This window comes from Eimeria mitis, genomic scaffold (assembly GCF_000499745.2).
Source record: "Eimeria mitis Houghton genomic scaffold, Emh_scaff22, whole genome shotgun sequence".
Taxonomy (NCBI): Eukaryota; Apicomplexa; class Conoidasida; order Eucoccidiorida; family Eimeriidae; genus Eimeria; species Eimeria mitis.
The window spans coordinates 10,001-37,809 of record NW_013570526.1 but is presented as its reverse complement, the minus strand read 5'-3'; the positions used below and the strand labels follow the sequence as shown (position 1 = coordinate 37,809).

The 27,809-nt window shown below is 50.4% G+C and overlaps 5 protein-coding genes across 5 annotated transcripts; all 5 read right to left on the bottom strand.

Moving 5' to 3' along the window:
• Positions 1 to 3,342: 3,342 nt before the first annotated feature.
• EMH_0022240 (Trichohyalin, putative) lies at positions 3,343 to 6,906 on the bottom strand (the record flags this gene model as incomplete). Its single annotated transcript, XM_013496619.1, has 9 exons — positions 3,343 to 3,855; positions 4,159 to 4,245; positions 4,554 to 4,691; positions 4,879 to 4,965; positions 5,327 to 5,473; positions 5,632 to 5,739; positions 5,867 to 5,929; positions 6,452 to 6,582; positions 6,726 to 6,906. 9 exons carry the CDS (start codon positions 6,904 to 6,906, stop codon positions 3,343 to 3,345), a joined length of 1,455 nt encoding a protein of 484 aa, XP_013352073.1.
• Positions 6,907 to 8,419: 1,513 nt separating this feature from the next.
• On the bottom strand, positions 8,420 to 12,256 carry EMH_0022130 (uncharacterized protein; the record flags this gene model as incomplete). The annotated part of the gene is made up of 7 exons (XM_013496618.1): positions 8,420 to 10,961; positions 11,074 to 11,132; positions 11,266 to 11,355; positions 11,483 to 11,539; positions 11,638 to 11,684; positions 11,789 to 11,903; positions 12,041 to 12,256. 7 exons carry the CDS (start codon positions 12,254 to 12,256, stop codon positions 8,420 to 8,422), a joined length of 3,126 nt encoding a protein of 1,041 aa, XP_013352072.1.
• A 2,268-nt stretch (positions 12,257 to 14,524) lies between these two features.
• Positions 14,525 to 16,156, bottom strand: EMH_0022020 (uncharacterized protein; the record flags this gene model as incomplete). The annotated part of the gene is made up of 1 exon (XM_013496617.1): positions 14,525 to 16,156. The coding sequence occupies one exon, from the start codon at positions 16,154 to 16,156 to the stop codon at positions 14,525 to 14,527; it is 1,632 nt and encodes a 543-aa protein (XP_013352071.1).
• A 1,331-nt stretch (positions 16,157 to 17,487) lies between these two features.
• Positions 17,488 to 19,202, bottom strand: EMH_0021910 (eukaryotic translation initiation factor 3 subunit 5, putative; the record flags this gene model as incomplete). Its single annotated transcript, XM_013496616.1, has 4 exons — positions 17,488 to 17,592; positions 18,006 to 18,449; positions 18,575 to 18,835; positions 18,948 to 19,202. The coding sequence occupies 4 exons, from the start codon at positions 19,200 to 19,202 to the stop codon at positions 17,488 to 17,490; spliced, it is 1,065 nt and encodes a 354-aa protein (XP_013352070.1).
• Positions 19,203 to 21,719: 2,517 nt separating this feature from the next.
• EMH_0021790 (thioredoxin, putative) lies at positions 21,720 to 22,991 on the bottom strand (the record flags this gene model as incomplete). Its single annotated transcript, XM_013496615.1, has 4 exons — positions 21,720 to 21,944; positions 22,081 to 22,167; positions 22,298 to 22,485; positions 22,754 to 22,991. 4 exons carry the CDS (start codon positions 22,989 to 22,991, stop codon positions 21,720 to 21,722), a joined length of 738 nt encoding a protein of 245 aa, XP_013352069.1.
• Between the last annotated feature and the right edge of the window lie 4,818 nt (positions 22,992 to 27,809).

The following is a 27,809-nucleotide window of genomic DNA, read 5'->3' as shown; positions in this document are numbered from 1 at the left end:
CGCGTCGGCAAGCCCTAGAGCTGCAGCCAAAAAGTGGGATGCGGTGGCTGAAACGCTGATAGTATTTACTACTACCGTTGATATTTGCCTTAAGCTCAGAAAATCGCAAAAATTTTGGCAGTGCACATTTTGTCTCCCTTCCGAGATGCCCGTTTGTGGTTGAGGAGTGCACGAACAACCGTTCGTCCCCGGTTTTACATTGCCTTGGTGTGGCAGTTAGGCAGATTCACTGGCTATTCGTTTCTACGAAGCGTTTCATTCCGTTGAAAAAAACACTTCCGAAGAAATGATTTTAAATTCAAATATGCCCTTCATCATCTCCTTGTCTTGCTGTAGAGCTCAGTGTATGGCCAGTGGCGTGTGCTGTGGTACAGACTAACCAAGGCATGTGGCGCCTTAACAGCAAGGGCGAACTTTCTGGACTGATGTGGTGCCATCATAGTATGAGTGAAGCTATGGACACGTGCGAGGCTAAATGCATTAACTCCGTCCACGCTTCCGTATTAGTGTATCTTGGTCACTACGCGCAGCTCGCCTGATGAGAGCCAAGCAACAGCTAAATAATATAAAGTGCTCAACAATCGTCTATAGTGTTAATGCATGTAGAAAAATGGCGTGGGTGCTTATTTCGGTGGAGCTTTTTTGCAGAGCGAGTTGCAGCAGGGTGCGTTGCAACTCGTTCAAGCTATCTCCTCTCCCCGACCCAGACCCTTGGACCGCCCGCCCTAGTCTACATGGTGACTGGGGAGGAGGCCAAGTGCTTTTTGGAAACTCTTATCTTAGCTTTTCGACTCTTTTTCAGCTCGCGACTGCCCTCAGACAGGAACGAGGACTAACTTTACAGCAGGCCTTTGGGCAACTGTGCGCTGTGCGCCCTTAGACTGGAGTAGAGGTCAGCTGCATTTGAGGGACTTTCCTCTGAATTGCTTAGACTCTGATGTAACTCACGACGGCGGTCGGCTAATGCGTAGGGTTCTCGTTACACTTCACGCAGTGCTACTTCTGGTGTAACGAAGGTCAACAATAGGTATGACGTCAAGCGTAGTGTAGCGGGAGCCCAAGATCGTACTAAAAGACCATCGTACGCTGCAGAGACTTAATATTAGAGTTCTTCAAAAGCGGCTGACGTCCCGTCCAGTCCAAATGCATCTTGCACAGTGGACAGAGAGCCTGCGGCTAATGCGGACAGCGGCAAACCAATCGTAAGCTGGAACCCACGTTGCCCAAGCAACGCAGCAAGCAACTATGTCGATGTCCCCTTCTGATGCACACTCCAACAGTGCAGAATATAGCTAAACACCTACTTTGCCCTTTAAGGGCTTGCCTGGATTCGTTCCATGTATTCCTTCTTGGCTGCCTGCTGCCTAATTACATCTGGCATGCCCTCCGTTCAAGCAGCAAAGTTTCTCGTGTGCCTGGTCGCCCAACAAGGGATGGCTCGAGAGAAGGGATGGCTCCAGCCGCACGTGCTGGTGTAGCAGCGCTATCTGTTTCTGCGGTTGCGACTGCCCTGCCTGCTGCACCCCTTACTGCTACTTTTCTCTCTTCTCTCCGTTTGCCACTAGAGTCCCTGCAGCTTGCTTGCTGCTGTTCCTGTTTTTGTTGGAGTCTAAGGAAGAGTGAAACAGACAATGGTTTGCTGCATAAGCCATTCAGTTCCTAGCACGAGCGCTTTTATTGTGTGCATACAGCCACGATTGTTGAGCAGTTATGTGGCCCTCAGCTGCGAGCTTCCACGCAGATATGAATATGCAAACTAGCTTCAAACAGAGAACTCTACGCCTCATCTTTACTTGGGACAAGTAACTTGGGACAAGGCCCTCACACCTCGCCCTAGAAGATGTAGGGTGAGGCATGGGAGCCTTGTCCCAAATGCCGTTTGGAGCGCTGATATATGCACACTCTTATCACTTCATGGCGCATAGAGCGCGATTTCGTCATTAAGGGGGCCCTCATGTGCCCCCTTAATGAAGAAATCGAGCTCTATGCTCCATGACATGCCACACACGGCATGTCTAAGATTAAACCGTGGTGAACTGGGCCAGCATTATAGCTCCAGTCATCGGTTTTATCCGCGGACAGTTGCAAGTTACAATGGAGTCGAAATGCTCAAGATAAGCGTTTATAAAAAGCCGATCGCCTACACTCCCGAGACAGCCTGGGACCGGCCAAGCAACGGTCTGATGCAAGGGAAGAGGAGGCGGTCTGATACGAGTTCCAACGCAACTAGCTGCAACTCATGCTGCAACATAACTTCACCACCACACAGAACCCAGCCGTATCGTTGCATGTTTTAAACTATAGAAGATCGTTGAGAACTTACTTGGCCCTCAGCGGCCAACCTGCACGCAAGTGGTAATACTGGTGCATGTTCGCCAATGCAGACCAAGTACGTATCTAACGATTCTCTACGGAATTACTATATGCTTCAAAAGAGGCCTTGCATGTTCTTGCATGTGACGTTTCCTACACCAGGAGTTCGAGCAGGGTGGGCTGGAACTCATGACAGGCTACCTCCTTTCCCGAGTAGCCCCAAATTGTGCCGTAGTTCTCAGGGCCCATCTCCGGCGTGGTGATTATGCAAGCATGGTAATACTGCCGAGCCAGTGTACCAGTGACTCTCCTGTAATGCGACTCTCAGCTCCGTGGCCTCAGCAAAACCATCACATAGCAGCAACCAGCTAAGTAAATTCTTCCTGAGCAGGACCCCGCTCATCTCCACAAGATCACGGAAGCTGTTCATCGTGAAGAGCTTGCTGGATGCCAATGGTGAAAACAGAAGTCAGAGCTATAGTGCTAATGGTACCTTTCCGTGGAGCAATGGCAGCTGAATGAACAAAAAATATGTAAACTTGCATGCAAGCATAGCATGTGGAACACCCGGCTCACCGCCAGCTAACAACCATTCCCTCTGTTTGTTCTGTTGTTGGTTTCTTATGCCCTAGGCTTCCAACGGCCCACAGCCTTAAGGACCGAATCACAAGGGGGCTCTAGAAGCACATTTTTGACTGTGGAAGCGTCAATCATGCGCACTAACTGTGTAACGCTACCACCTGTTGATACTCCGGAAGACTGCTTCGAAGCGAGCTTGAAAAATCCAGGTCCAACACGATCAACGGGTGATGAACCTAGCTCTAGTAAGTGATTTGGGCTTCGTCCATTTATGTCGATAAGGAGCCTTTTTCTGACTTCGGAAGGGGCGTGGCTTCCACCATCAAACGGCATTGTGGCATCCGTCCTGAGTTAACCAAACAGTAAACAAATTTAACAAAACACACAGCGAAATCAAGGAACAAAATTTAACAATGTCGCTGTGAAATTCAGGATCCCTGCAAAAATGCTTCAACCAGTTCCCGTGTCTATGTCATACTGTTCCACGTCAACAAGGATATGCTGGCCGCGATGTTTTCTCTGCCATCTTGCCAATTGCGTTTTCAGCTGCGTCACTTGGGCGATGCGTCTCTCTCTTTCCACCTGTGCCAGATATCTGGAGTCTTCTGCGTTACGCGTTGCATTCTCCACAGCCTTCTGAAGTGCATCGTACTCCCTTTTATCCCTGAGAATTGCATCCTCCTTATCAACCGATTCCTGGGCTGTATTCATTAGTGCATGCTTAAGCATTTGATTCTCCTTTTTCAGTGTCTCAAGACGGAACTGAACCTCCTGAAGCTGTTGATACAGAAGCTTCTCCCTCTCCCGGGACTCCTTGAGTTCTTCGTCTTGCTGGGCGCTCTCCAATGATCCCCTTTGGACCTGCATGCTTCGCTCTTGGTCTAGGATGCATCCGTGTGGTACATCGCTCCCCGTCTGCAAAGCTTGTAGACGGGCTACACGAAGAGCATCAATGTTCCTTCCCTAGGACAAATTCACAAACGCAACCATACAAATACGTCCGATAACAAGCAGAGCCTACCTACGAGCTGAATACAAGCCTTCCTTATTCTATATATATTCTATATGTATAACAGATCTGCCAAACTCCTCCACAAATTGTCCAACTGTTCATCTTTCTCCTTGGCTAACTTCTGCAACTCGACACATCCCACAGCCCCCTCGATATCAACACAGCGACCCCAGTCGAAACACCAACGCCAANCGCACTTTACGTCACCGTGCCCACGCACACACACAAATTGCCGGCCGAATACAGCGCCTTACTTCTGCATTCTCCTGCACTTCCGACAGCTGGCGTTTCAAACTAAGCACAGCCTCCTCCTTCTCAGCAAGCTCGCCCACCAATTCGGACTGCAGCCAACCAACCCACAAACGCAAACAGACACACTCGGAGATGTCCCCATGCAGCACTCTCTGGAGGTGCAGCAGCACCACCATCGCAACCCAAATCCTTCGAGCACGCCGCGCGCACCAAGGTCGCGCCCAACACCTACTACGCCATGCAAAGGTCTGTTCACCCATGCTCCCCCAACGCTGCTGCAAGATCAAGTGAAGCTCTGTTTACCACCACACGTAGCACCGCGCACAGCCCAAATGGGCTTCCTACGATATGCACGAACCACACTGCTGCAGGGATGTGCCTTCTCCAGCACACTCACGTTTTTAGTCACCAACGACTGCAACGTATCGGGCGAGCCGAGACGCAACAGAGGTTCCGCCATTTCCGCCTTTTCTCGAAGATCTGCCAAACTCCTCCGCAAATTCTCCAACTGTTCATCTTTCTCCTTGGCTGACTCCTGCAACTCGACACATCCCACAGCCCCCTCGATATCAACACAGCGACCCCAGTCGAAACACCAACGCCANTCCCACAGCCCCCTCGACATCAACACAGCGACCCCAGTCGAAACACCAACGCCACCGCACTTTACGTCACGGTGCCCACGCACGCACACAACTTGCCGCCCGAATAGAGCGCCTTACTTCTGCATTCTCCTGCACGTCTGACAGCTGGCGCCTCAAACTAAGCACAGCCTCCTCCTTCTCAGCAAGCTTGTCCACCAATTCGGACTGCAAACAGAGAGACGCCATAGTTGTGCAGCTACAGGTGAAGTGCAGTGCATAGAGCTATCAGGCGGTTTTAGGAGCTGGCTCGGGAATGCTGCCCTGGGCATGTCTGGGGCGTGTATGGTTTGGGTCATGCACTGAAAAAGGAAAGAGGTCGCGTAGAGAGCATTCCATCTTGCTTCTGCGGGCACCCCTATCCCCGAGACGTACTATGCGGGGAACAGGGTAAGCGACAGCACTTCCATCCAAACAACTGAGGATTTCCAGGGGATACAATGAAAGCTAACGACGTCCGTGAGCTGCATTAGGGGTGTCGCCGCTGTTTATGGCAAGCATTATGTGGTTACTTTTGGGCAACACTTACATTTCGTGCTGCCAACGATTCAAGCTCTTCAGGCGATCCGAGTTGGAGGAACGACATCATTTTTTCCTGTTTCCGCTCTGACATCTGCAAGTGGTCTGCTAGCTCTTCGATTTCGGAATTCGCTTTTGCGAGCCTCTCTGTCTCTAGCTGCAACAGCATATGCATTCCAAATCCACATAGAGTTGGATATCAATGATCCAGGTATATCAACATACTTCTACCACGCAATGCGGGACAGCACAGCGGATTTGCGTCTCATGGGGGCTAGCTGGTGTAACTGTGTCCGTGCTGAAACCGTTGCTGACTGCTGCAAGTTCTCTGGCTTGTCTATTTTCTCTTCGCAGATCTTCAAGCTGAGATCGCAGCTCTCCAATTTCTTTATCCTTCGTTGCCAAGAGCGTTCGCAGGTCAGCCTGAATTGTGCCGCGCAGTCCATATGAAACAGAAACCGGGCTCGTACATGGAGTGACTTGACGCTCCAGTCACAAGCTGTGTACTAACACATTCAGCTCCAAAACGTCCGTGTATATGTTTGCTTACAATATGCTCATTGAGACGCTGAACTGCATCTGATGAACTCCTCAGCTTGTCCTCCATGGATACCTGATGTACATGCCAGTACGCATATCCGCTTCAATTAAGAACTGGCGCACATTGCTGTTCAAGAACCCCGTACTTTCAAACTAACTTTTCAAGTACATACCCCTGCATTTGCGAAAAAGTAGAGTTGCGACCGGGAGTATGCGGTCTACAGAAAGGAAGCTAGGATTCCCCCGTCGGAAACATGCCAGTTGCCATCTACACAACTACAGGTCGTCGAAAGAGGTACAGTTAGTTAAGTGGCTTCACTGGATGGGACACGAGGACTGCACTGTTTTCTGGTGTTTGTGTAGCCAAGCACGTTTTGGACTGAGCTGAGGCTTGCCTTTTCGTCCTGCAGTATCGTCGCAAGTCTTTGCTGCACCTCCAGCTCGCGTTTTGCCCCCTCTTCTGAGGTACGCCCATCCTGAAGGTTTAGAGTAACATGCAAAGGGGAGCTTCTTCGTCTCAGCGCCTACACGAACACTGAAATCACCTTCACTGCGCACTTACATGAACGCTGAAATCCGCGTAGTCAAAACTCACCCGATCGATTTGGTGGATAGTCTGCTGTTGCATGAAGATCAATGACTCCAGTTGGGACTTTTCTTCTCGTAGATTCTGCACTTGATTTCGAAGCCTCGCCACCAATGCCTGGCAGTCCTCGCTAGTGCATGCTGCGTACGCAACATTACCTTGCATTCTGCATTTTTGGCTACGGTGCTGACCATCTGCCTATAACCCGTCGCTTAAGAAAGTGCGGCACACACTGAATAGTGCTAGAAACATTCAAGCAGGTCTTGCGAATGCGAAATCTTACGGCCAAGTGGACCCCTGTGGGTACTGGGGAGAGAAATGGCAGTTTCTACATCCTTGGTAGAAGGAACTTCACTGGATAACGAATCTTGCTGAGAAGGCTGCCAGCGGTACGCAGGCATGGATCCAGCTCTGTTGGGGACCTTGGCTCCATCTCCTTCACTGTTTCCCTTCGGCTTGCCCATCGACCTGCTCAAAAGCTTCTTCATCTTCGGGGCCTATATTAACTCTATTCTCCCCGCATAAAGAGGGACGCGCCAACTGTTATGTCCGTGGTGGGAGCTAAAACCTACGGCTATAACGAAAGGACCAGACTGCTTCAGACGAGATCAGAGTCCACACGCTCTCGGGAGCACAGCAGGTGCACACCAGAACTAGTGTACATGTCGTTCTAAATACTGTACTGCCTTCGACAGCAACTTCTTCCCCTGCTACGAACCCAGCTTTGCCAGTTCTGTGCTCACACTGACGCCAAAGCTCCAGGTCTCGGCGGTTCGGCGTAGTCGACTCACTGTGCTGTGGAGTTCTCACGACTCCTCCACCCACAAGTTTTGCTGACTACACATTGTTGGTGTACAAGATGAGAGGATGTTCGGTTTTGGAAAGGCTATACGCATGTCTTGCACCAAATTTCAAGGAATAGCGTTATGGTCCCGGAACAGTCTCGAGTCAACCGAAGTATGTGGAACACAGCCGGTTCGGAAGTCATTCGCATTCCCCTGTTATGTAGGGAATGTATATATTCAACCGTTTTTCCGCCATAAAAAAATGGTATAATCCTTAGTTTGACGCCGCCGGTTTGCTCAGCTCGCTGTCACCGGCCTACTCGCAATCGTCTCGTCCTTGTTGAGCAGTGCGCAGCAGATCTGCATGCATGCACGACATGGAGTAGCCAGTGTCATCTACTTTTGCTTTTTTTGCAATCGAAGAAACTTTAGGGGCCACACCAAAATTATTGGGTTCAATACCACACAGTCCATATGGGCTAATTGCACGAAGAAGACGACCACACCACGGCAACGGTAGTGCCGCTGCCCAGCGGAGCTAAGTGTCTCCTTAATTATACCCCTCGTGCATTTTAGCGAAACGCTATGCAGTGTATCGGCCGAAAACCTGCTGCATCTAGCTCCACAAGCGCCACGGCAGTCTCTTGTTCTTCAAACGAGGGGATGCATCGGGCACGTGTGTGCGCTGTACTAGAGTGTTAAATCTCGGTAATAAGGCTTGCTAATAAACCTAGCCTAATAAGGCTTACGCGCAAAAATAAACTCATTCCCACTAAATGGATGCATGCTACAACTCGCGCCGCCATGAGGGTTTCAGCGTCCCCAGCTGTTTCCCCGGCTACCCTATATCTAAGGGTTCCTATTCGCAAATGCAGATGGATGAGGATTACCATTCATCCTGCTTACATGACTTGAGAGGATACAAACACGTCATCGGATATTGTGTTTGCAGACGTATAAGCGCAATGCAGTGCTGAGTTTCGTCAAAAAATTTAGCCATGCGTGGCCTCATCTGTAGGGGGGAGCGGTGCTGATACGATGAGCAAAACCCTATATAGGACTTGCATTTCAAGTAAAAGCGAATCAGGCTCAAACGGAAAAAGCGTTGACCCACACAATGCCTCCAGGCCATGCTATTCATATTCAAAAGGATTTTTCCAAAGCTCTCAGTGTTCGCTTGGGAACCAAGTGATCACTTGCTTCTCCATTCACCCGGCATAGGGATTCCCATATGCTGCTGTTGTCCCGTAATGAAGTCTGATCCGATGTTTCGCGTTTTGTAGTGCATGTTCGCCAGCGGTGCCTGCTGCTGGTTTGGAATAACACGCTGGAGCTGGTGTGGCTGGCTCTGCAGATACTGCTGAGGAATTGAAACACAGTGCTGCTGAAAGCTTGTCGGCTGCTGGAAGCTCTGCGAAATGGGATTCCTGGGTGCGAATACCGGCCGCTGTACCATCTTTGGGATTGGCCACGGCAAGCCACCACGGAATTCTTGACCCACGACCGCCTGCTGATGCTGTACGAACATGTTGTTTCCGTATATCAGCAAGCCCTGTGAACCGCTCTCTGGGAGCGAAGAGCGTCGTGGCATTTCATAGCGAATCCCAGGTAGCCATTGCCTGTCTGGCTGCTGTGCCGCACGGACTTCAAACTGCTGTGGCTGCAACGGAAGCGTGCCTCGAGTCACGCCACAAGGTATGAAGTGCGGAGCATTGCATACGCCCCTAACAACATCCACTCCCTGTTGTCTGGACAAATCCAGTGATGATCCCTGAATATGGGGCGCAGCCGACGGGCGCAGCTGTGGCTGGTGCATGTGCCTATGCTGCTCTGCTTGTGTGGGCCTTGCAGACGTATCCCTGCTAGCACCTCCTTTGCTCGAGTCAATCTGACACCTCAGACTAGCCACAGGTTGACGATCCCCTCCATTCGTCCCTTGGAAGTGGGGGGTTACATTCATATTCCAGTTGCCTGGATCGTGGGAGGGAAGCGCTGGCTTCTGACGGATCTCATTGTTGTGATTTTGTGGAGCAGCTGCTTCTGCATGGTTGGTACTGTCTTTAGGCTCCCCTCCACAAGATCCTTGTGTACGGTCTTTTGGTTCGCCTCCAGTAGACCCCTGTGTAGAGCCTTTTGGCTCGCTTCCAGAAGATCCTTGTGTGAGGCCTTTTGGCTCGCGTCCCTGTGTTGTAATACATAGAACACGTGCTCCACTGGACCCCAGATGTTGGCGATCCGCGGGTGTGGTTATATCTGTCCGTTGTGGGATTTTGCCACTGCCTGAGACACCTTCCAGGTTTTCGTTCCTTCCGACAGCAACAAGTGGAGCAACTATGCCTGCGGAACTATCTGACATGGGGCCCAGCTCCTCATCGTGGGCAATTGATTGCCGGTGTAAGACCGGCAAGGATGAAGGTGAAGTCGACGTTTGCAACTGCAGGCCGTCTGGGATGTCGGCATCGCTTTGAGCTTGGGATAACACGCTTGCTTCTTTCGGCGCAAGCAGTGTCAGGTCTTGGAAGAGCCTTGCGTCACGCTTTTGTTCTTTCCTCTCCTTTGCAGAACTGGATACAGGAAGCCTACGAGTAAACTCCTTACAGGTGGGCAGCACAGTTCCGCAAGTCATACGGCTGGGAAGACCGCTGTTTGGAAGAGACCCCGTAAGGGAAGGCGGCTGTGTGGCACGCAGGTTGCCCGATGTGTGTAGATGGACTGATGCTCCTCCGCGGTCCAACGAGGTTCTTCTCTGCGTGACAGAACGCCGTGAGTTCAAGCTGAGAGATGCCGGGCTGGAGGTATAGTCCTCGGTGTCGTGAGGCTTCAGTCCATGATCTTCCTTGCACTGCCTTGTCTGCCGCGCAATGTATCTCCGTGAGGATGCAAGGGGGGCAGCCGCTGAGCTCTCTTTCTTACAGGACGACGTCTCGCCGCGCGCACTGTTCTTTGTGAAGGCAGTCTGAACCCGGTGTGTCCGGTGGGAATCTCGAGATGCCAATCCTGATGTTCCGTGTAAAACGATTTTTCCGACAGGAAGGGGAGGAAGAGCGTGCCGCGCGCCGCTTGGCGTTACCTGCCCTGTGGAGTCAGACGGTTTCATTCTACGGTCAGCAGCAGTTTGGCCTCGTGAACGCGTTGCAACTGACGATGGCCGGGAGACGAGCTTGCTCCCATCCCTGGAGATGCTGGTGGCCTCAGCATGCCGCTTACTGTCTCCTCGTTTCTCAAGCGCCGCACTGTTTACAGAGCTCATTCTGCTTGGCGGGAGCCCTCCTATCTGGCGACGCAAATGAAGGGGCAGCAAGTGCGTTGCATCATCTACAGTTCCTATCCTCAGTTTAGACGTGCGGCCCTGCCCTTCCGTCTCATTCACACTTTCTACTTGGTCTCTGCATTTCTGTATTTCTTCGATTGTTTCCGCTGTCTCCTCAACACTGCACAACGTGGAAGTCACCCTTCTTGCCGTTCTTGGAGATTTCGATACAGCGCTCTCCAGGAAGTTCTCAGTTGGCTTCAATTCTTGAAACGAGGAAGGGCACGACATGCACACATCCAAGACGCCCTGAGTTGCTGACCCTGAAAACGGGATTTCCTTCGTCTTCAAAGCATGGAAGAGAGCCCAACGTGACAGTGGCTGCTCTGCTATGCCGAGAGCTTCGATCTGTTTCCTCAGTCCTGCTTCTGGCCAACGGCTAGCAAGCAAAGCAACAATTGTGTTTCCCTGTTCAATGACTTCACTGAAGCACAGAACAACAAAAGTACGAAGCAATATAGCGTTACTTCGAAAACACAGGGCCTATGGTCGCTGCTGATGAAACTGTAAGAACACAGAAGAAGCGGCTCTCGTACCTGAGCTTTGTCTTGAGTCGAGGCATCATATCTTCGACGACGGCGGTCAGGCAGTGAAGCTGCAAGCAAAACGCCCAGCCTTCTCCAGATAAGCAGTTCAAACTCTAGCAAGGGTTGTAAATGCCGATGTCCAAATGAGAGTGACATTCGGGGACGTATGATTGAACCAAAGAGGACAAAGATAGGCCGTACCTGTGTCTGTGTTTGATATAGCAGCCTCGCAAAATATTCCTTGTCCTCGACTGCATCAATTGCTAGAGAGCGCGCGGCTTGAGCAGATACCTTCAGCAAAACACCCACAATCCTGTTAAATTTGTGGATTATGTCGGTCCAACACAACTTACGGCAACACCGCACTAACTGAAAGACGGAAAACAACACTGCACCGGTGCAACGGAGAGGAGCGAACCTCAGCAGCAGTAATTCGCTTGCTGTTGATTGAGCTTTCCTCTTGGAGGCGAAGGTACTGAGAAACATACACACACAGATGCTAAGCGTTGGCCTCATCAACGTGGCGCTGTGAAACATCTATTTGAGTTCTGTGACCACCGTATCCAGGCCCACCTCGTCCTGGAAGATTGCGTAGTGCTTCCTTTCTTCCGCGCGCAACCCTGGGAACCATTACACAAAAAAAAGAACGAACGCGTATCAGGGCAATACTTTACAGATTCGCGTATACAGACTGCCTGAGGGGGTTCTGACAAAATATGCGCACTTTGTTCTTCGGCGAGCTCCTCCTGGACTAGCCAGAGTGCCTCTTCGAGGTCATGAACTGCTTTGAGAGGCCCGCTACTACTCTCTATCTCCGCCAAAAGATTATCACTGCCTCCCTGAGAAATAAGGACCCAAACGTTGTCGTTACTATGAGCGGAGCACGCAGCCGTGTCAACACAGAGACCCGCTCCCTTCATATCTGCCGGTCGTGTATTCTACTAGCCTGCCGCGCAGCCAACGAAATATGGCGCACCGATGAAGCATCAGCGGTTCCATCAGTTTCCAATTGCCTTCCACCGTCTTTAACTCCCCCATTGTATTTGTGGGCCTCGACATGAACGAGATCAGGCGCGATGCTCTTCCTCATTGGTTCATCAACAGCGAAGCGCCCAGTAGGGCTGGAGTTGATATTTTCCTCGGCGCAGCCTGGTCCATACTCACATTGGGGTGTTTTAGGATAGGGCTCCATTGGTTATGTGTGCGGTAAAGGTCGCCGAGGTGACTGCACACCGCATTCGAGGTTGCCGCCGGCGTCCGGAGGCTGTGACGTCCGTCCTTACCAAATGAGCTAAACTCTCTGTGCTCAATGCATATAAAATGAAAGAAATGCCCATCAACTATATGAATTGGGTAACGCGCCACCGAAGGGACGGAGGGACACGAGGTCTCGAGAGGGCGGGCCACCTTCCGCGTCTACACTTGACAAGCGGCCGCCAAGCCAGTCGGTGCACCTCCGGGGTGTCATAAAAATACTGCGAACTCAACTAATATAAGGCATAAACCAGGCGTCCACCGTGTGGTATTGCTGAAGGTCCAGAATGCCTAGCGATGGGGATTCTTCGGCGGTGAACAGGCTGCTGCTGCTGAAGCTAAAGAGCACTGGGGCTCCAACAGGAAATATACTCCCCCATCAGTAGTGCAATGAATTCGTGTATTAGTTTTGCAAGAGACTTTATATTCTTTCTGTCGGAAATAGCTACGGAAGCCTCCTTGCGCACAACTGTCATACCCTGGGGCTTGGGTGTCCATTGGCCTGCAGGCAAGGCACGTTAGCGCTGCGAGTGTCAAAGACAAGCAGAACAATTTAGGAGCTATTCTTCTCAATAATGAAAACTAACCGAGAACATCGACCAGAGCACTTCTTCTTGTCGCCTTTAGCGAAAGAACGGTGGGCAACAGCCTGCGGACTCAGTCTTACCATCTGTCCAACGGACCGTGGCGGCGTCACTGCCGACAGATTCCTTATCCACACAATTATTGCGTTTCGCTTATCTGCTTTATCATAAGCCTAAAGTAATTTTCCGGTCTTATACTGCATTCTGGAGTGCGTGCAAATCGTGATATTGGCGTCGAGGCCGGACAGGCCTCACCAAAGGACCACTCGGCGGGTCACGCTGAACTCGCACAAGGGCTGCATTCTAGGGTGTAACCGAATGAAATTTGTTGAATCCTTTCAATATTGCATTCCCTCCAATGCTAGTTTCGCCGTTGAAAGAGAAGCGCCGTACAGTCTGTCCTTTTTTCTAGCTAGAAGTACAGCCTTCCTGATGTAGCCTGTAATATTCTGGAGGGAAGGCACTAACCTACTAATCCCTTCGCCTTCTTTTGTATGTGGTTCCTTTGATGAAGTGTCTGGCTCTCCATTTGTTATAAACAACTTGACCCAGCGTCGCCGGTCTCCGGTCGCCGCAGTTTCGTCGCTGGGATACTTTTGGGAGGCCCTTTCGAAGCGATGGGCCATTGTATATATACCATATATGTATACATTTGTGAGCTTTGCCTGCCTGGCATGACATCTGAAGGAGTCTGTGAATGTAAAGGCGTACCTAGACTAGCTGTGCATGGTAGTACGAGCACAGCCTGATGTGCTGTGTTGTTTGAGCACTCGTCAAAAGAAAAACGTGTGGGTACCCGAGGTGGTTCAGTCCAGGAAAAAGAGTGGACACAAAAGCAATGCAGGTATCACAAACGACTTGGTCTTGGTACAGGGTGGTAGACGTTTTCCGCTCACAGCACACAAGAATGCACGTGTTCCCCGACTAGCGGAAATGAACAATTGCAACATACATGTTTGCCCTAAACGTCCATTATACGGAGCTGAAGAGGAAACTACTAATAAGAAAATGCACAAAACAGACATCCTGCTCCCGCTATAACTGGTGTCGTCAAACTGTACCGAGTTTTGCCGAACTCAATAGGCACAGCAGAAGGACGGTCACACTCTGTCTCTCCCAACGCATTATCAGCGGTTTCCTTTACCAAATCATTGCGCTACTAATCCTCTTCTGTCCCTCAGAAAACTGAAGGAAGACCAAGAAGGGTTATGCTCCCTATCAACCAGCCCTTTTCTTTCCAGGTAACTGCATTACGCATAGTTCAAGCCACTGCGCTTAAAGGAGAAAACGTGTGTTCCAGCGTTGTATACAGCACACACCACCTAGAACACAGTATAAAAAATAATCGTTTAAATGTCATGCCTGGGAAGGTCAACTCCCGTTTCGCCCTAAAAAAAAGAAAACCAAAGAAAACTTCCGGGACAGTGGATATGGGTAGGCGTTTGTCTTCCTAACGGTATACTGTCCCTCCATAGCACGTAGCATGTTCCGTTACAAGAACACGAATGGTGGGAGGCCGTACCACAAGTTAAGCCTATTTGTTCTAGCGGAGCACTGCCAACTGTTCAGCGTTGTGCTACCAATGAGATATATATATCCCAGTTCGGGTAGCTGGTCTTCCTTCACAAGTATATTTCTCCTGCGGAATCTTCAAAGTTAGACAATGCCACTTCCACAGAGGCAATGTGCTTCTTGATTATTCTGGCCATACTCAAGAGTGGATGCGCACTCTTCTTCCAACGTCCATCTTCGTTTTTCTCTACCAAAACACGTGCTGCTTCAAGCTGTTCCAGTGCCAGCTCAACGCACACGTCCAGTTCCAGCTTCATTTCCTCCCCCAATGCCATCTGCTTTGCCTTGATAGCCTTCAGCACTTCGATAGCCGCACTCACGTTAAGACGAGGACTAGGCAAACTTCCCACCTCCAAGCTGCGCTGAGCGTGCACCAGCGACTTCACAGTTGCCTGCATGTCATCTTGAAGCTCACGCGACCTCCATAACAACTGGACCAAACCTCCAAAATGGGGTTCTACCAATGAACTCTCCAGAACCTTCTGCATTTTAGCGCTCTGGAGAGCTTCCGTGACACTCACTTCATCGACTAGCGCCTTCAAATTGGCAAGGGTAACATCTCCGGCAAGACCAGCGGCGGATGTTGGAAAAGCTGGCTGGCTAGCGTAAGGCACACCCAGTGGTTGTGCCAAGTTATTCGCAAGTACAAGGATATCTGGATACATATCGAGAAGCATCTTTGCTTGATTGGTCATAGTGGCTGTGGCCTCGACAACTCTGAAAAACTCAGCAGCGGCGCTGCCGCCAATATTATCTAAGGCTCGCAGCAACGCTCGGAGAGAAGCTGCTGCTTCTGCTGCCTGCTCCAGAGTTCTTGCCCTCTTGATGTCGTCATTAAGCTTATCCAGCCCGGCGCAGACTGCCCCGACGTTCTGAGCCAACGAAGACGCTATCGAAGACATTTTCAGCGCAAGGGACTTCGCAGTGGACTCCACACCAGGGCCATCCCCTCCCGCTACCCTGCTGGAGAGCAGCGCACTCTCCGACCTATTTGACCACATCTCCGCCCTGATCGCTGCACGCCTAAATTCGTAATTCAGTTGTGTAATACTCTGTTCAAGGTCGACGACCGCCGGCTCACGATGGGCAACCCCACTTTGCGACGTTCCCATGCTGTGCTGCGCCCTTTCCTCCAAAGGTGTACTTCCACTTGCTGACGATATGAGCTCTGCCTCTGACTCTGGACTGCCCTCACCAGGTTCTGAAGCCGCAGCAGGTGCAGTTCCCACTCCTTCTTTGAATGCGAACTTCGAGGAAAACACTCTAGCGATGAATGTCATCGCCACAACTAGAAGACCTAAGCTTAGAAGCTTGGCCGCGTTTCGCCGGAACTTCTTGTCCGGCTTCACTGCACTGGGAAGTCCTCCTGATACCTTTCCTTCACTTTGGTCTCCTTCCCTCTGGGCCTCTTCTGCTGGTTGCGCGGAGGCCAGCCGTGGCGCAATGCCGTCATCCGCATCTATATCCTGCCCACTCTTTAGGGTCCCAGCTGAGGACGAACCATTAAGTCTTTCAGTCAACAACAAGGCATCTTCAGGCTCCCTGGACGTCGTTTGGATGCCCACCTCGCTCGTCAAGGGTCCCGTAGTTGACCAGCCGTTCGGGCTAGTTTCGGAGGAGCCACCACTCGGCCTCACAGGCGCCGTGGCCAATAAGAGTACAAAGGCAATTAGGCTGCGCATTGTCTTAAAGAAGATGTCAAAAAAAGTGGATGAGAAGCGCCTGCCGCGATACCTGGCCTGAGTGAAGCCTCTTCAGCGCTCGCGAAACAGGGCAGTATGGTAAGTTAACGTTGTCTGTAATGGCCACCAAGAAAAACGGGGTCTTCTGAACCCCACGAAACAGAAACAGCCTAAAACACACAGTTCCTGCCAGCCTAATCCGCGTGGTCTCAAACAATTCGAGAAGCCAGCTCCTCGCACTGCGGAGGCTTCGCGGAGACCGAGTTACCGTCGTGCCACAAGGACGAAAAAGAAACAAACAACAGTGCTAATACTTCGTGTGAGGGGAAGAGTGATATTCAAATGCACCAACGACGTCAATAACAAACCCCCTCCGCTGAGCCCAGCAAACTGCCAGAGGGGCTGAATGGACGACAGCACGGAGCCCTTGTGTAGAACTCCTCTACAGCCTCGTATAAAAAATATTGACTTGAAGCTTGATGCATGCAATACTAACTCCAGGAGTGTGGAAAAAGCACACTTTATGGACAGTGTTGCAACTGCGCAGTGTTGGTGATCGGTCACAGGGAACGGAAAGCAGGCGAGCACAGCATCGACTGCCAGGTTCTCAAGTGAGCAGAATGCACGTGAATCTCCTGTCTAACTGAATGGCTGTTCAGCTATGATGTTGCATTAACATAGTGAATGCTGATTAATGTTGTTTTAGTCTCTCGGAGATTATTCCGTTCCGAGGATATCGATGAACCACTATAGGTGACCACTGGCTGGCGAAGCAGGGTCTGCTTCCATCACACGGCGCTTGCATTCAATAAATATATGCATAAGACACTTCAATTTCTCTTCCACTCTATCCTTTATAGGTATATATAATATTTGTGCAGATACGTTCTGTTTGACACCGCTGCTCAACTCTCCTGCCATGCTGTGTGGCCTCTCGAGTATGTCTGGACACGTATCGATGCACTTCATTCCTGTGCGCAGTGCAGTACCAGCTTGGAATAATTGGAAATCCGCTACTTTCATCTTTTATATCAAGCCTCAGGCTTCAATTGCAGCTCGTCGACCTATGGTCCGCTGCGCCGCCTTCAGTGCAGCTGCTGCCCTTCAGTGCAGCTCAGCGTGTCTCTGATCTCTCCTTCTCGCACAGCATATCATATATACTAGATGCATTTAGCGCATCAAGGTACTCTCCCTTTAGTGGAAACGAAGGACTTATTGCCCCTCGTTGCACCGTGATTCGTCTGAAAGACATTGCTCTGGGTGCCATATTATCTATCGCGTTCTAACGCTATATATAACAAAGTCAGCACGGGCTTTGACCGTCAGGAGAATCAATCCAACGCAACAACTACACGCAAGTGTTTCAGCGGCTTCAATAAGTGCTGAGCATCACTGGAGTCGACAAGCAGCCGTCCCTCAATTCCCTCCTCCGTCAACTGAGACGGAAAGCCAAAGGCAATGTAGCACCTTAGCCTGTCTACTGTGCTCGTGGCAATACACCACAATATGCTAAAGCGTTCTCCCGTTCCACATTCTGCTAGTATAAGGGGTTCGCAGCCGCTGCTTGCACATTTGACTTGAACTTTCCGGCTGGAATCCTATGACGAGAAAGTCCTTGGACAGGCAACTACACCCCCATACTTTGGGTCAAATATTCCAATGAGTTAAAAAAGAAGAATTCACTAGAAAGTCCGAGAAGCCGCCTAGGTTGCAGCATACAGTTGATGCGGGCCTCTTTAGGCACATAACCACGTTCCTCCGCAAGATCGAAGAAAACATGCGTGCAGACGTGCGCTATCTACCCGCTCCCTTTCCCTCAGAAAAAGGAATTGTTGAGTTTTTGCGCAACAGCGAACTGCAACTTGGCCAGTCTAGCCAAATGCGCAGCCATGAGGCTGTCCTGCAGCGTGTTCTGGCAAAGTTGTTCAAAGCTCTCCAATTCTGGCTCCGTGGCTCCGCTCAGAGCTGAGCTGAGGAAACGGCCCACCTCAGGATCCGGCTCTGTTTCTCCATTCAACACGCTTCGAACGTATGAGGCGCAAATCTCTAGTTTCTCCTGCAGCTGCTCAAGTTCAGCACTGAGGCCGTCGCCCATCTCATCCAACAAAACACCATCTGCTGCCGGCTCCATCAATTCCTCAGGTTTAGGCGGATGGCTCCGGTTTGCCATGCGGACTTTCTGCAACAACCTTAGACCAATTCGGTCAGAGGGAGACGCGTACAGTTCCAGGGGCAGTTCATGAAACTGGAAGCAAGCCTCTCTAGCCATAGTCATCTGCACCTGTGTGTATACCTGCAACACAGACAATCGACTCCCCCCAAAGCCACAATTGTTGGTTTTTCCCTCTACAAAAAAGTGTAAAACGTGCTAAGTAGTCACAGTGCAACTCTCCAGATTCTTGAAGGACTACTACGTACTTTCACTGCGAAGCTCCCGCTCTCCATAATGGCATCAACCATCAAGTGGATGGGCTCCGTCAGGGGAGGCTGGGGAAAGAATTTGGAGACGGAGGAAAACTGCTTGAACCAGCCGTGCACAGCGCACGTCAGTTCCGTCATTTCACTACCTGTGCAGAACCACCCCACTACCACCTCCCTCACCCCCCCGTTGCCTCCGTTAGCCTGTTGCTTTAGCTCGAACATGCTCTCGTGGTGGTCCTTGATGATTTGCAGCAAGCCCTGAACAAAAGGACAGGTAGGAAGTAGGTAACGATGAAGAGTGCAATACAGAGATGCGCCACTATCCCACCTACTCCATCATCTACCCCGCTTCACGTTACTGCGGACAAACCTCTCCTGTCAAGGAATGTCGATCAACGAAGCAGTCTGTGACATCTATGACGTTTCCATCGGAGCATGAGCCGAGGAGGGTGCCGATGACGTTTTCCTGGCCTTCATCTCGGCGAATGTACGCATCTAGGATAGTCATGAGCGGCACAGGGTGTAGACGAACACGGAGAGAGGGAAAAGGCAGTAAATCGAAGTTTTTTGGTACACAGGCCGACTTCGGCCTGGCGGCCGCCAGCGTGGACACCCGGCGCGACATCGTCGTGAAAGGGTCCAAGATAGCTCCTCCCCTACGAACCCAGCTAGAGGTTATATATCCACAGATTTCTTACAATGTAATCTATTTCTATGGGCGCGCAACACGGGTTCGCAACTCCTGTGCCCACAGGATGTACGCTGGAGCAGAACCGACAGAGGTTCTTCCGTAACAAACCCCCTTTTGTTTGTTATGGGCTGCTCTCCTCAAAAATATGATGGATTTCATCCACAAATGCAGCAGTTACTACAGGACATTGCACTCTCCAGAGGTTTCCCACATTGGGGCTGATCATGCCATAGGCTTCCACAACACTTGCATCACGCCCGATGCATGCATGCGCCCCGCAAGTCAAATTATTTAGAGGTGTTTAAGTATTAAATTCCATTCAACTGCGAAGTTGAGCTTTCCTCTAGACATTATTGGGATGACGTCGAGGAATGAATGGGGACGCCAACAACGCGGCTCCCTGTTCGGCGGGGAGGGCGTTGTTCACAGCTTCATGAAGCATTAGTGTGCCCGGTAATATGTTCTTGAATTACACTTCAGGTATTCATAGTGACTAATCAGGCACTCAGAAAATGCTGTACAGTGCTATTGTAGTGTCGCTTCCAGCCGGAGATCCTGGCGAGTGTCCAGCGCCTCAGCCCAAGTCCATAGTGAGTTGTTCAACCATTTTCAATGTCAAAAAATAAATAGGCTAACCCTTGAGACCAGCTTAGACCTCCCCAATTTTCTGTGGGATCCCCCGTTTGGGTTTCCTCAGCTTCAGGGCAGAGGAAGGCATTGTCACGACAAGCCTTGATCGGGGCGAAGGACCGTCGCAAGCTGCAAGACTCCAAAGTATTTCATAAGAGTGTAGAAAAGCGTCTGACCTCCATTCCACTCTCCAGGAGTCTTAGGTGCAGCATGGCCAGGGCCTGGCGCCTGTGGTTGGTGCAGAAAGGAGGCACTCTCGCACCGTGCTGCAGCTCCTCCTACTAGGCAACACCAGATGAAAGCATGCCCGCTCGCCGCTTTCATGCATGTACTAACACTGTAGACACATTTTAAGCGCTCAATTAGCCCTCACAAGCTATCCTGCAAGCAAGTAGAAGTCCACGCATTCGCCTCAGACAGATCATGCTAAAGGGACCGCGCATTTTATATTTCTCAGGATGTGCAAGGACAAAAGAGCCTGTAGGGCTCCTATCCGGTGCAAGCACACCAATATCCCCGCATAAGTGGAGGCAACAATGAGCGGTATGCTCACTCGTTCAGAGCTGTAGTGGTGTCTTCAGAGGCGGTAATAGGGAATTTACGCACTTGCAATACCATTCGTGCACGCGAAGCTGAATGGTTGCGTGCGTTCAAACTATATTGCAAACAAATATATATGGCGGTTTGTTAAGAACGAAATATTCTGGACGACCCAACGCTGCTTGGCTGTCGCACGAGGCGATCCAATTCTGCAGACCCCATTCCTTCCCTCGTCCACCCCTATCTGGGTTTGGAGTTGAACATGCGAACCGGAGAGGTTTCCGGATGTTCCACGTGTTGTACCTGCATGTGAGCAACGTTGCCTATTATCGAATATGCCAGTGCGAGCAGGCCTACACGAGACAGGCGCGCAGTGCAAGCAGCTGCCTCACTGGGCACAAGGTAACCTGACGGATTGGTTCATCATGGCGAGCGAAGGCGACACTCAGTATCCTCAGTCATCAGGCTTCAACGCGCTTGGCATTCCCAGCCAAACTGTCACATTTCTAAGGTTGCATGCTATCTCGAAGATGAATGTTCCACAACAGATGCGACCCACTAACCATCACCGACAGTAATGCGCTCGTCGGTTCATGAACAAATTAAATTCTCTGCGCGACACCACCACCACCGTCGCAGGCACTTTGTCTCAACGCAGTTCAGCAAAAGAGTTTCTGCTAGTACTCTAATTGTCCCTGCTAGCTACCGAGGAAGCTTTTAAAAGAACTGTAAGCCTTGTGCTTCTACCGAGTTCGTTGTTGCCACTGAACTATCGCCGGTCAGCCCACGTCACCCGTTGAGCCTCGTTCTCGTACCAACAACCCCCGCAAGTGTTGACTACGTGCAAGTGCAGATAAATGCGTGTCGGCGTGAGAAATACTAGTTTTGACGATGATAAAGCACAGGGTTGAAGTATACGAGGGAAATGTAAACACATGGTAGAGGAAATCCCAGCGTAACTGGGACGCGGGTCTATGCGAGTAAGCATTCAACACGGAGATCAGCGTCAACCCCACTTAATAAACCCCATTCGCTAAACGTAACCTGCGCTGTGCAAGGTTGCAAATGGGATTCCGCGGCTTCCGTGGAAGAGAAACCAGACGGCGCTGGCCGCCTGCGGCATCTGCTTCCGTTCATTGACTGAACGCCAAGCGGACTGGGAGCTGAAAGACAGCCTTCCTATAAGTATATATAAATATAAGCATACATATATATGTTACACTCGCCACGAAACAACCAAATACTATTGCAAAACCTCCATGAGGAAACCAGGATTCTTCTCTAATCTTTCTTCTTCGATGTTTTCGCAACCTTTACGTCCCGGTTCTTCGATCCCGTGCAGAGTGCAACGCCAAGACAAGTGATCATCGAGCCCATGATGCACCCGACGGAGAACAGTATCAAAAGTGGGACGGGGAACTGAATGAATACATCGCGAAGTTGTTGAATTGCCAACATAAACTCGTCCTTCATAGTGTCCAGCCAAGACAGGACTGGCGGAATGGGCTGAGGAGAAAAAAAACACGCAAGCAGCCTGGATACCCCACATAAGCTCAGAACCCAGTCACTTCCTAGAGCCTCCACTTCGATAGTAAAGTGCCCTCTAGTTTACGCCACGGAACGCGGGAACACTGCGTCTCACCTTGCCAGGCGTCTTCTCCCATCCACCGGTTGCAAATGCGTATAGATCATCTACAGTGCGACTGCCTTTGTACTGATACATCTGGCCCTGCACGCGGCAAAACATGAGAGGAGAAAACGAACACATGACAGGGATCAGTACGATACGTGTATTGGGTGTTTTGTTGCTAACACAGGCCTGTCCCGATACCCAGGTGGCTGTTGAACAACCGCCTCACGTTTTTGAAGTACAGTAAAGTTGGGAAACCTCTGATGCTGAATCGTCTTGCAGTCTGCGGGTTTGTCGTGGCGTCAAGATGCGCTACGTTGATTTGTCCCTTCAGCTTCTTCGCCAGTTCCTCCCACGCCGGGGCCATCTTCCTGCAGTGGCCGCACCATGGGGCGTAGAACTTGACAAACCAATCACCTGATGCAGAAGAGATAAGCAGAAAGAAACACAGTTTAAACGTGCAACGGGCTGAATGTTTCCGTTGCAGGCAAGCACGAAATTGTGGTATGGGTGCGGCAAGCACAGCATCTTCACGCCTGTGCACTTATGTCGTGGGGTTAAACCCCAGGGACACGTTTAACAAAACAACTTATAGTTTTGTGAAAGGAAAAGAGCTCTAAAAGGACAAGTCTGATCCTTGAACACCAAACACAGCGTCACACGCGGACAGGGTGTCACCGCGTACCCGTGGTGGAACCGGTGACAGCTTGCGTTTCTTGTTCGAAATTCGCATCTGTCAGAACCTGCACATCTGACGCAGCAGGTGTTGCCGGAGCTGCGGGACTTCCTGAGGAAGCAGGAACAGCAGGTGCTGCAGCCAGAGCAAAAGGGAATTCCCTGTTGTTGCTGTTGCAACCGTGCCAGGCGCCAGCAGCGGCCACCAGGCACAAAACACGTAAGAGGAACCGCATTTTTAGAGGCATAAACATAAACAGCACATTTGATAGAAAGGGAACAGAGGCTTATGCCAAAGACATGTGGGAATCAAGACAATCTCCTGCCTTCATTGAGCAAGGGAGTGGCGGGCTTAACACGGCAGCGAGCTCAGGCCCCAGCGCACTGCAGACCTTTTAGTCCTGACAACTTCCACGGCATATTATTTGAGTTATTTAATTTTAGTGCAACATTTTACTTATTAGAACGACAAAGGCTTCCTTATGCGTCGGCCGACACCCAGCAAGCAACAACAACACCCCAAGCCTGCCGCCGTGGGACTTGTGCTTTCACCTCATTCACCTCACCAAACGCAGCCAGGCTTCACCGCATAGCCTCACCTACGAGCACCTCTAATTTTCAAGTGCAGTAATAATAAAGTGCCCGGAGCGGACCCAACGAGGTGCAAGTGTCTGTCTACACCCGTATCCCCTGCAGGCGTTCGTAGCAGCGCATATGTAGCATTCTCTATAGTTAGACAGGGGACATCCGCCTGGACGTAGCAGGCTAGCTGCACGCAGATACGAGTGCCTGACAGGCGCCTACAGAGAATGGTTGCAAAGTGAGCTTGGTTGTGCTTGCATGTGACGCTGTCGTTGCATCATAGTTGCAGTGAGGTGTATTGCAGCTCGTGTGAGGCCGAATGCTCCGCAGCAACACCAGGCTCTGAGCAGCTGTGCCGAGGAGGCCTGGAGAAAGGGGAGTTCAGTTCCTTTTAGGAAGCTCTTAACTTGAGTGCTTCGGCTTCACTGGAGCTTGCGACTGTAGCGTTTTCCATGAGGGGGTGGAGTGTTTATCCCTACATGGGTGCAGGCTGACCAATGAAGGTGAATGAGAGCCAACTAAGAGGGTAACAATCAGAACAATCGTCTATACTGTTAGTACATGCGGCAGTAGGGCGTTGATTGTGTATGCATGTCGGGTTGCCTTGCCCGACGAGTTGCACCAGGGTGCGTGCGTTGCAAGGTGTCTCAGCCCGCCTCCTCTCCCCCCGCCGCAGGTCCTTGGTATGCAGGTCCCAGATGACTGGAGAGTAGATCAGCTGCTTTTGTAGAGTCTTACCTGGAGTATTTTGAGCCTATTGCATCTCATGACTGTCCTCAATTAAGATTGAGGACTCCCTTACAACACGCCACAACTTGAGATATGCCATACAGCAGCACAGGCCGCTCGCGAGCTGCAGCAGACTCAATCGACCTGACAAAATATTTACAAAAAAGCCGCTGATATCTCCCTATGTTTCTAGGCGTGCTGAGCGTAGTGGCTTAACTGCTTGCGGCTGGTGCGGAGAGGAATCTGCAACGTAAATTGTTGCACTTCCTTCTGCAAGGCAGCCACATATGCAGGTGTACTCATCCTCCATTTGGATGCATTCACTACGCATTAGTGTGGGCACCAGAAGTTTAACCTGCACGCAAGTAAAAGCACCTGCTCCAACTCCAACCAACTGTAGCCAGCCCATGCTACATCTGATACCTCGACACACGACGTCGTGTGCCTAGCAGCCCAGCAAAGAATGGATGGACTAAATCAGAGCTCCGCCAGCACCTGCTGCTGCTTCATCTTGTGTGATTATTGCTGCTCCATCGGTTCGTCGTGTTGCATGTTTTATTGCGATGGTTCTTACTTCTGTATCTCTTGCAGCAGTTTAGTTGCATCGCTTGCAGCTGGAGTTCCTGCTGCTTAGCCTGCAGTTTCTGTGGTTGCTAAAGTCTAAAGAAGGGGGGACCAAAGCGCAGCCCGTTGCGTATTCCATTCATCCATCAACTGGAACACTCCGAGGGTGTATACACAGCCCGGCAACGAAGCTAAACTCCACCAGTGCTGCGTCTACGTTGGTCTACGTCTTCATGAGTTTAGTTTGGCTAATGTGGCTTATATGCATTGTTGTTGAGAGACTCAGCAAATACGAACAATTCAGCCCGTGCCCTAGCTTAGTTGCCGTCGAAGGAATGATCAATGATTCATTAAGGTTCTAGAAACTCCATGGCTTTCCGAAAAGTAGCATAACTGAGAAAGATCCGAAGTCTGTTAGCAACTTCTGGCACGAGTTCATAATGCGGCTTAATATAGACCGTAAGATCATCCAAGACCACCTGAAGGCACATTGCCAAACTGAATTTACGCACTGTACATTTGTGCAGCATTTGCGTAACTATGCTTATCAGACTGGCTTGATTTGCTTCCCTCTACTGAGTGGCTCTATAATACAACCGTGCGCCGTTCATCAAAGTGACTTGAGCTCCTTTCATGCGCTGAATCGATCTATGGTACAATTGTGCACTTTCCAATATGTTGTCCTCCGGTTCACCAGGTGTGCACCAAAACGCTGTTGTACGTGACGCTGGACCTGGGGCTTGACAGCGAGCTCCTTGTCGCCGCAGCAGCAGACCTCCATATACAGCCTGGAGCAGCACGGCAGTGTATATATCATGCCGAAAATGCCAAGTACCAAACAACGACACACGACGTTCAGCAGTCATTTTCTTCCCAACCGACTTGGCTTTAGTGGATTTGCACTCAGTACAAACCTCAACAACCCAAAAGAGTTCACCATCATTTCGGTAGAACCCGTTGGCGTTTGCTACCGGGCCGACGCATTGGCCGGCATTGTAGGTTTACCCCCAGCATGGAGATGCCACAACGCCATTAACGTCGGTTTCCTAAAACCGTTCAGCGAATCGCCAAGTTTTCTCGATTTCTCTCCGCAAGCGATCAGAAAGGTAAATTGGGGGAGGAGCAACTGGAGGAAATTGAGATTCGGGATACTCGTGTAACGAAACCCAAAGTCCACAGACAACAAGCATATGAGTAGCCAACATACCGAGAAACAGAGTGGGTTTCTGAAAATCGCCTCTGCTAAACACTTCTCCAGGAGCAATTATGTGATCTCCTCGAAGCAGCATGGGTGAATAGAAGTGTGGATATGTGTGGTGCAGCGTAGAGTTCGGCCGCATGTAACGAGTTTATAACGCCTGCTCTCTGGTCTCAGTCAAGGATAGAAGCGACCTACAATGTAGGTAAAGAGTTAAAATAAGAGTTTCCAAAAGCGTTTGACCTCCCTCCCCTGCCGTCCGGCGTCACGGCCTTGTTGCTGCGGGAAGCAGCGCACGTCACTGCGGCTTGTGATAGAGGCCAGCCTCACGTGTGCACTCAAGGAGGCTTCAGCAATGTTTTCTTTACTACGTGCTTTACCTCTGAATACACCCATAGAACGTTTGCATTGACTTACACCCAACGTACCAAGGTCAAGTGAAGGCTCCGGGGCTAACTGCAGGCAAAGCGTGCTACATAGTTGGTGAATATTGCTTTGTCACGAAAAACGAGGCACTCTTGTCTTCATATGCACGTAAGCTCTGGAGCTAATTGTTTTATCGTTATGATATAGGCCTCTCCCTATACGTACGGGTAGCCTATCACCACCGTTCTACATTTTCACGTTTTCCGTGCCTTAGGGATGAGCCCAGCTTTTGCTGCTGGGTGGACCCCAAGCCGCACGCGCACGTTGATGTTGGTCATTTGCGGCGTTCCAAAGCATGCTTCTGTTTTGACTGGGATATCCGATGCATCTCCTTGCCTTGGTCTCCCATATCAGGTCCACTCCACATCCCGTAACAAGTAGCAGAAGCAACTTCTATGCATTGTTGCGACTGTTTATGACCGCAGAGTTGACGCGGTGTCGCTCTCGTCTCTTTCGGCCCAAATCACTGAGCCGCGCGTTGCATTGGAGCCTGGGCGTTACCCTGATCATTTCATTTGCATTTATGGCGGCGGTGCTAGAAGCCTAACTTCTGTACCTTCTTAGCTTTTTTCATGCGTCTGCACTCTACAATTATGCGGTGCTGTTTATAGCAAAAGATGCCTGGCGTTAAGCTTTAACTGTCAGCACTTATGGCTGCGAGATCATAGAGAGTATGCGGAGTACGTAGAGCTCGTGGCCAACCAGGCATGAATCACCTGGGACCCAGAGAGGTGTTTACTGCGTGTAAAAGTTTACTGACGGGGACACTATAACCTCTGTAGCATATGCTATCAGCGTGGTAGCCAGCACTAAACAGCATTACGGAGGAAACGCCTAAGTTACTACGTGGGGAGTAACAACGTTCGCAAGATAACCTTAATGAAGCAAGCACTGTTGGTTGGTAGGCGAGGGTAGGAATAGATGAAGCGGCAGCCAGTAGCGCGACGGTCCCCTGGCTTGTAGACCAAACTGAACCAGGTATTGTTGTGGCGGTATTTGTTTGCGAAACACACTGATCCTGAAGGATATTTCCTGTGATACATTTGGGGGGATAGAGCAGCTCGGTTCCCCTCGGCGGCCTCTCTATTTTCTCTTTTTTTTTGTTGCCGCTTGTAGCCTTGCTAGTGATGTAGTATGCGTCGATGTTGTATGGATAGAGACAGAGACACAAATTTCTGTATCTGTGGTTATTCTTCTAGTAGTATTCGACGGATGATCAAGAAACTTAATAAAAAATAAAAAAAAATAAATATATTGAGTTCGTTACTCTGCTGTATGATGATATGTATAGTATGTGTTGCTCAGCTAGTGAGTGGACCTGTGCTAGCACCACACCACCACACCACCCCTTGCGCTTCAGGGCTGGTTTTCGGGCTGCTTTGGTGGTTCGCTTGTTAATTAATATTTTCTTTTGTTTATTTTATTGTTGAAAGGTGTATAAATGCAAACTGTTAATCCATTTTCTCTGAAGCAGGTCCTTTCTCCCTAGGGCTAGCTGGTGCTGAGCAGCTGCTGCATCGATGTGCTAGTGCTTCAATACATTGCGGCCTCAGAAGTTCTTTGATTG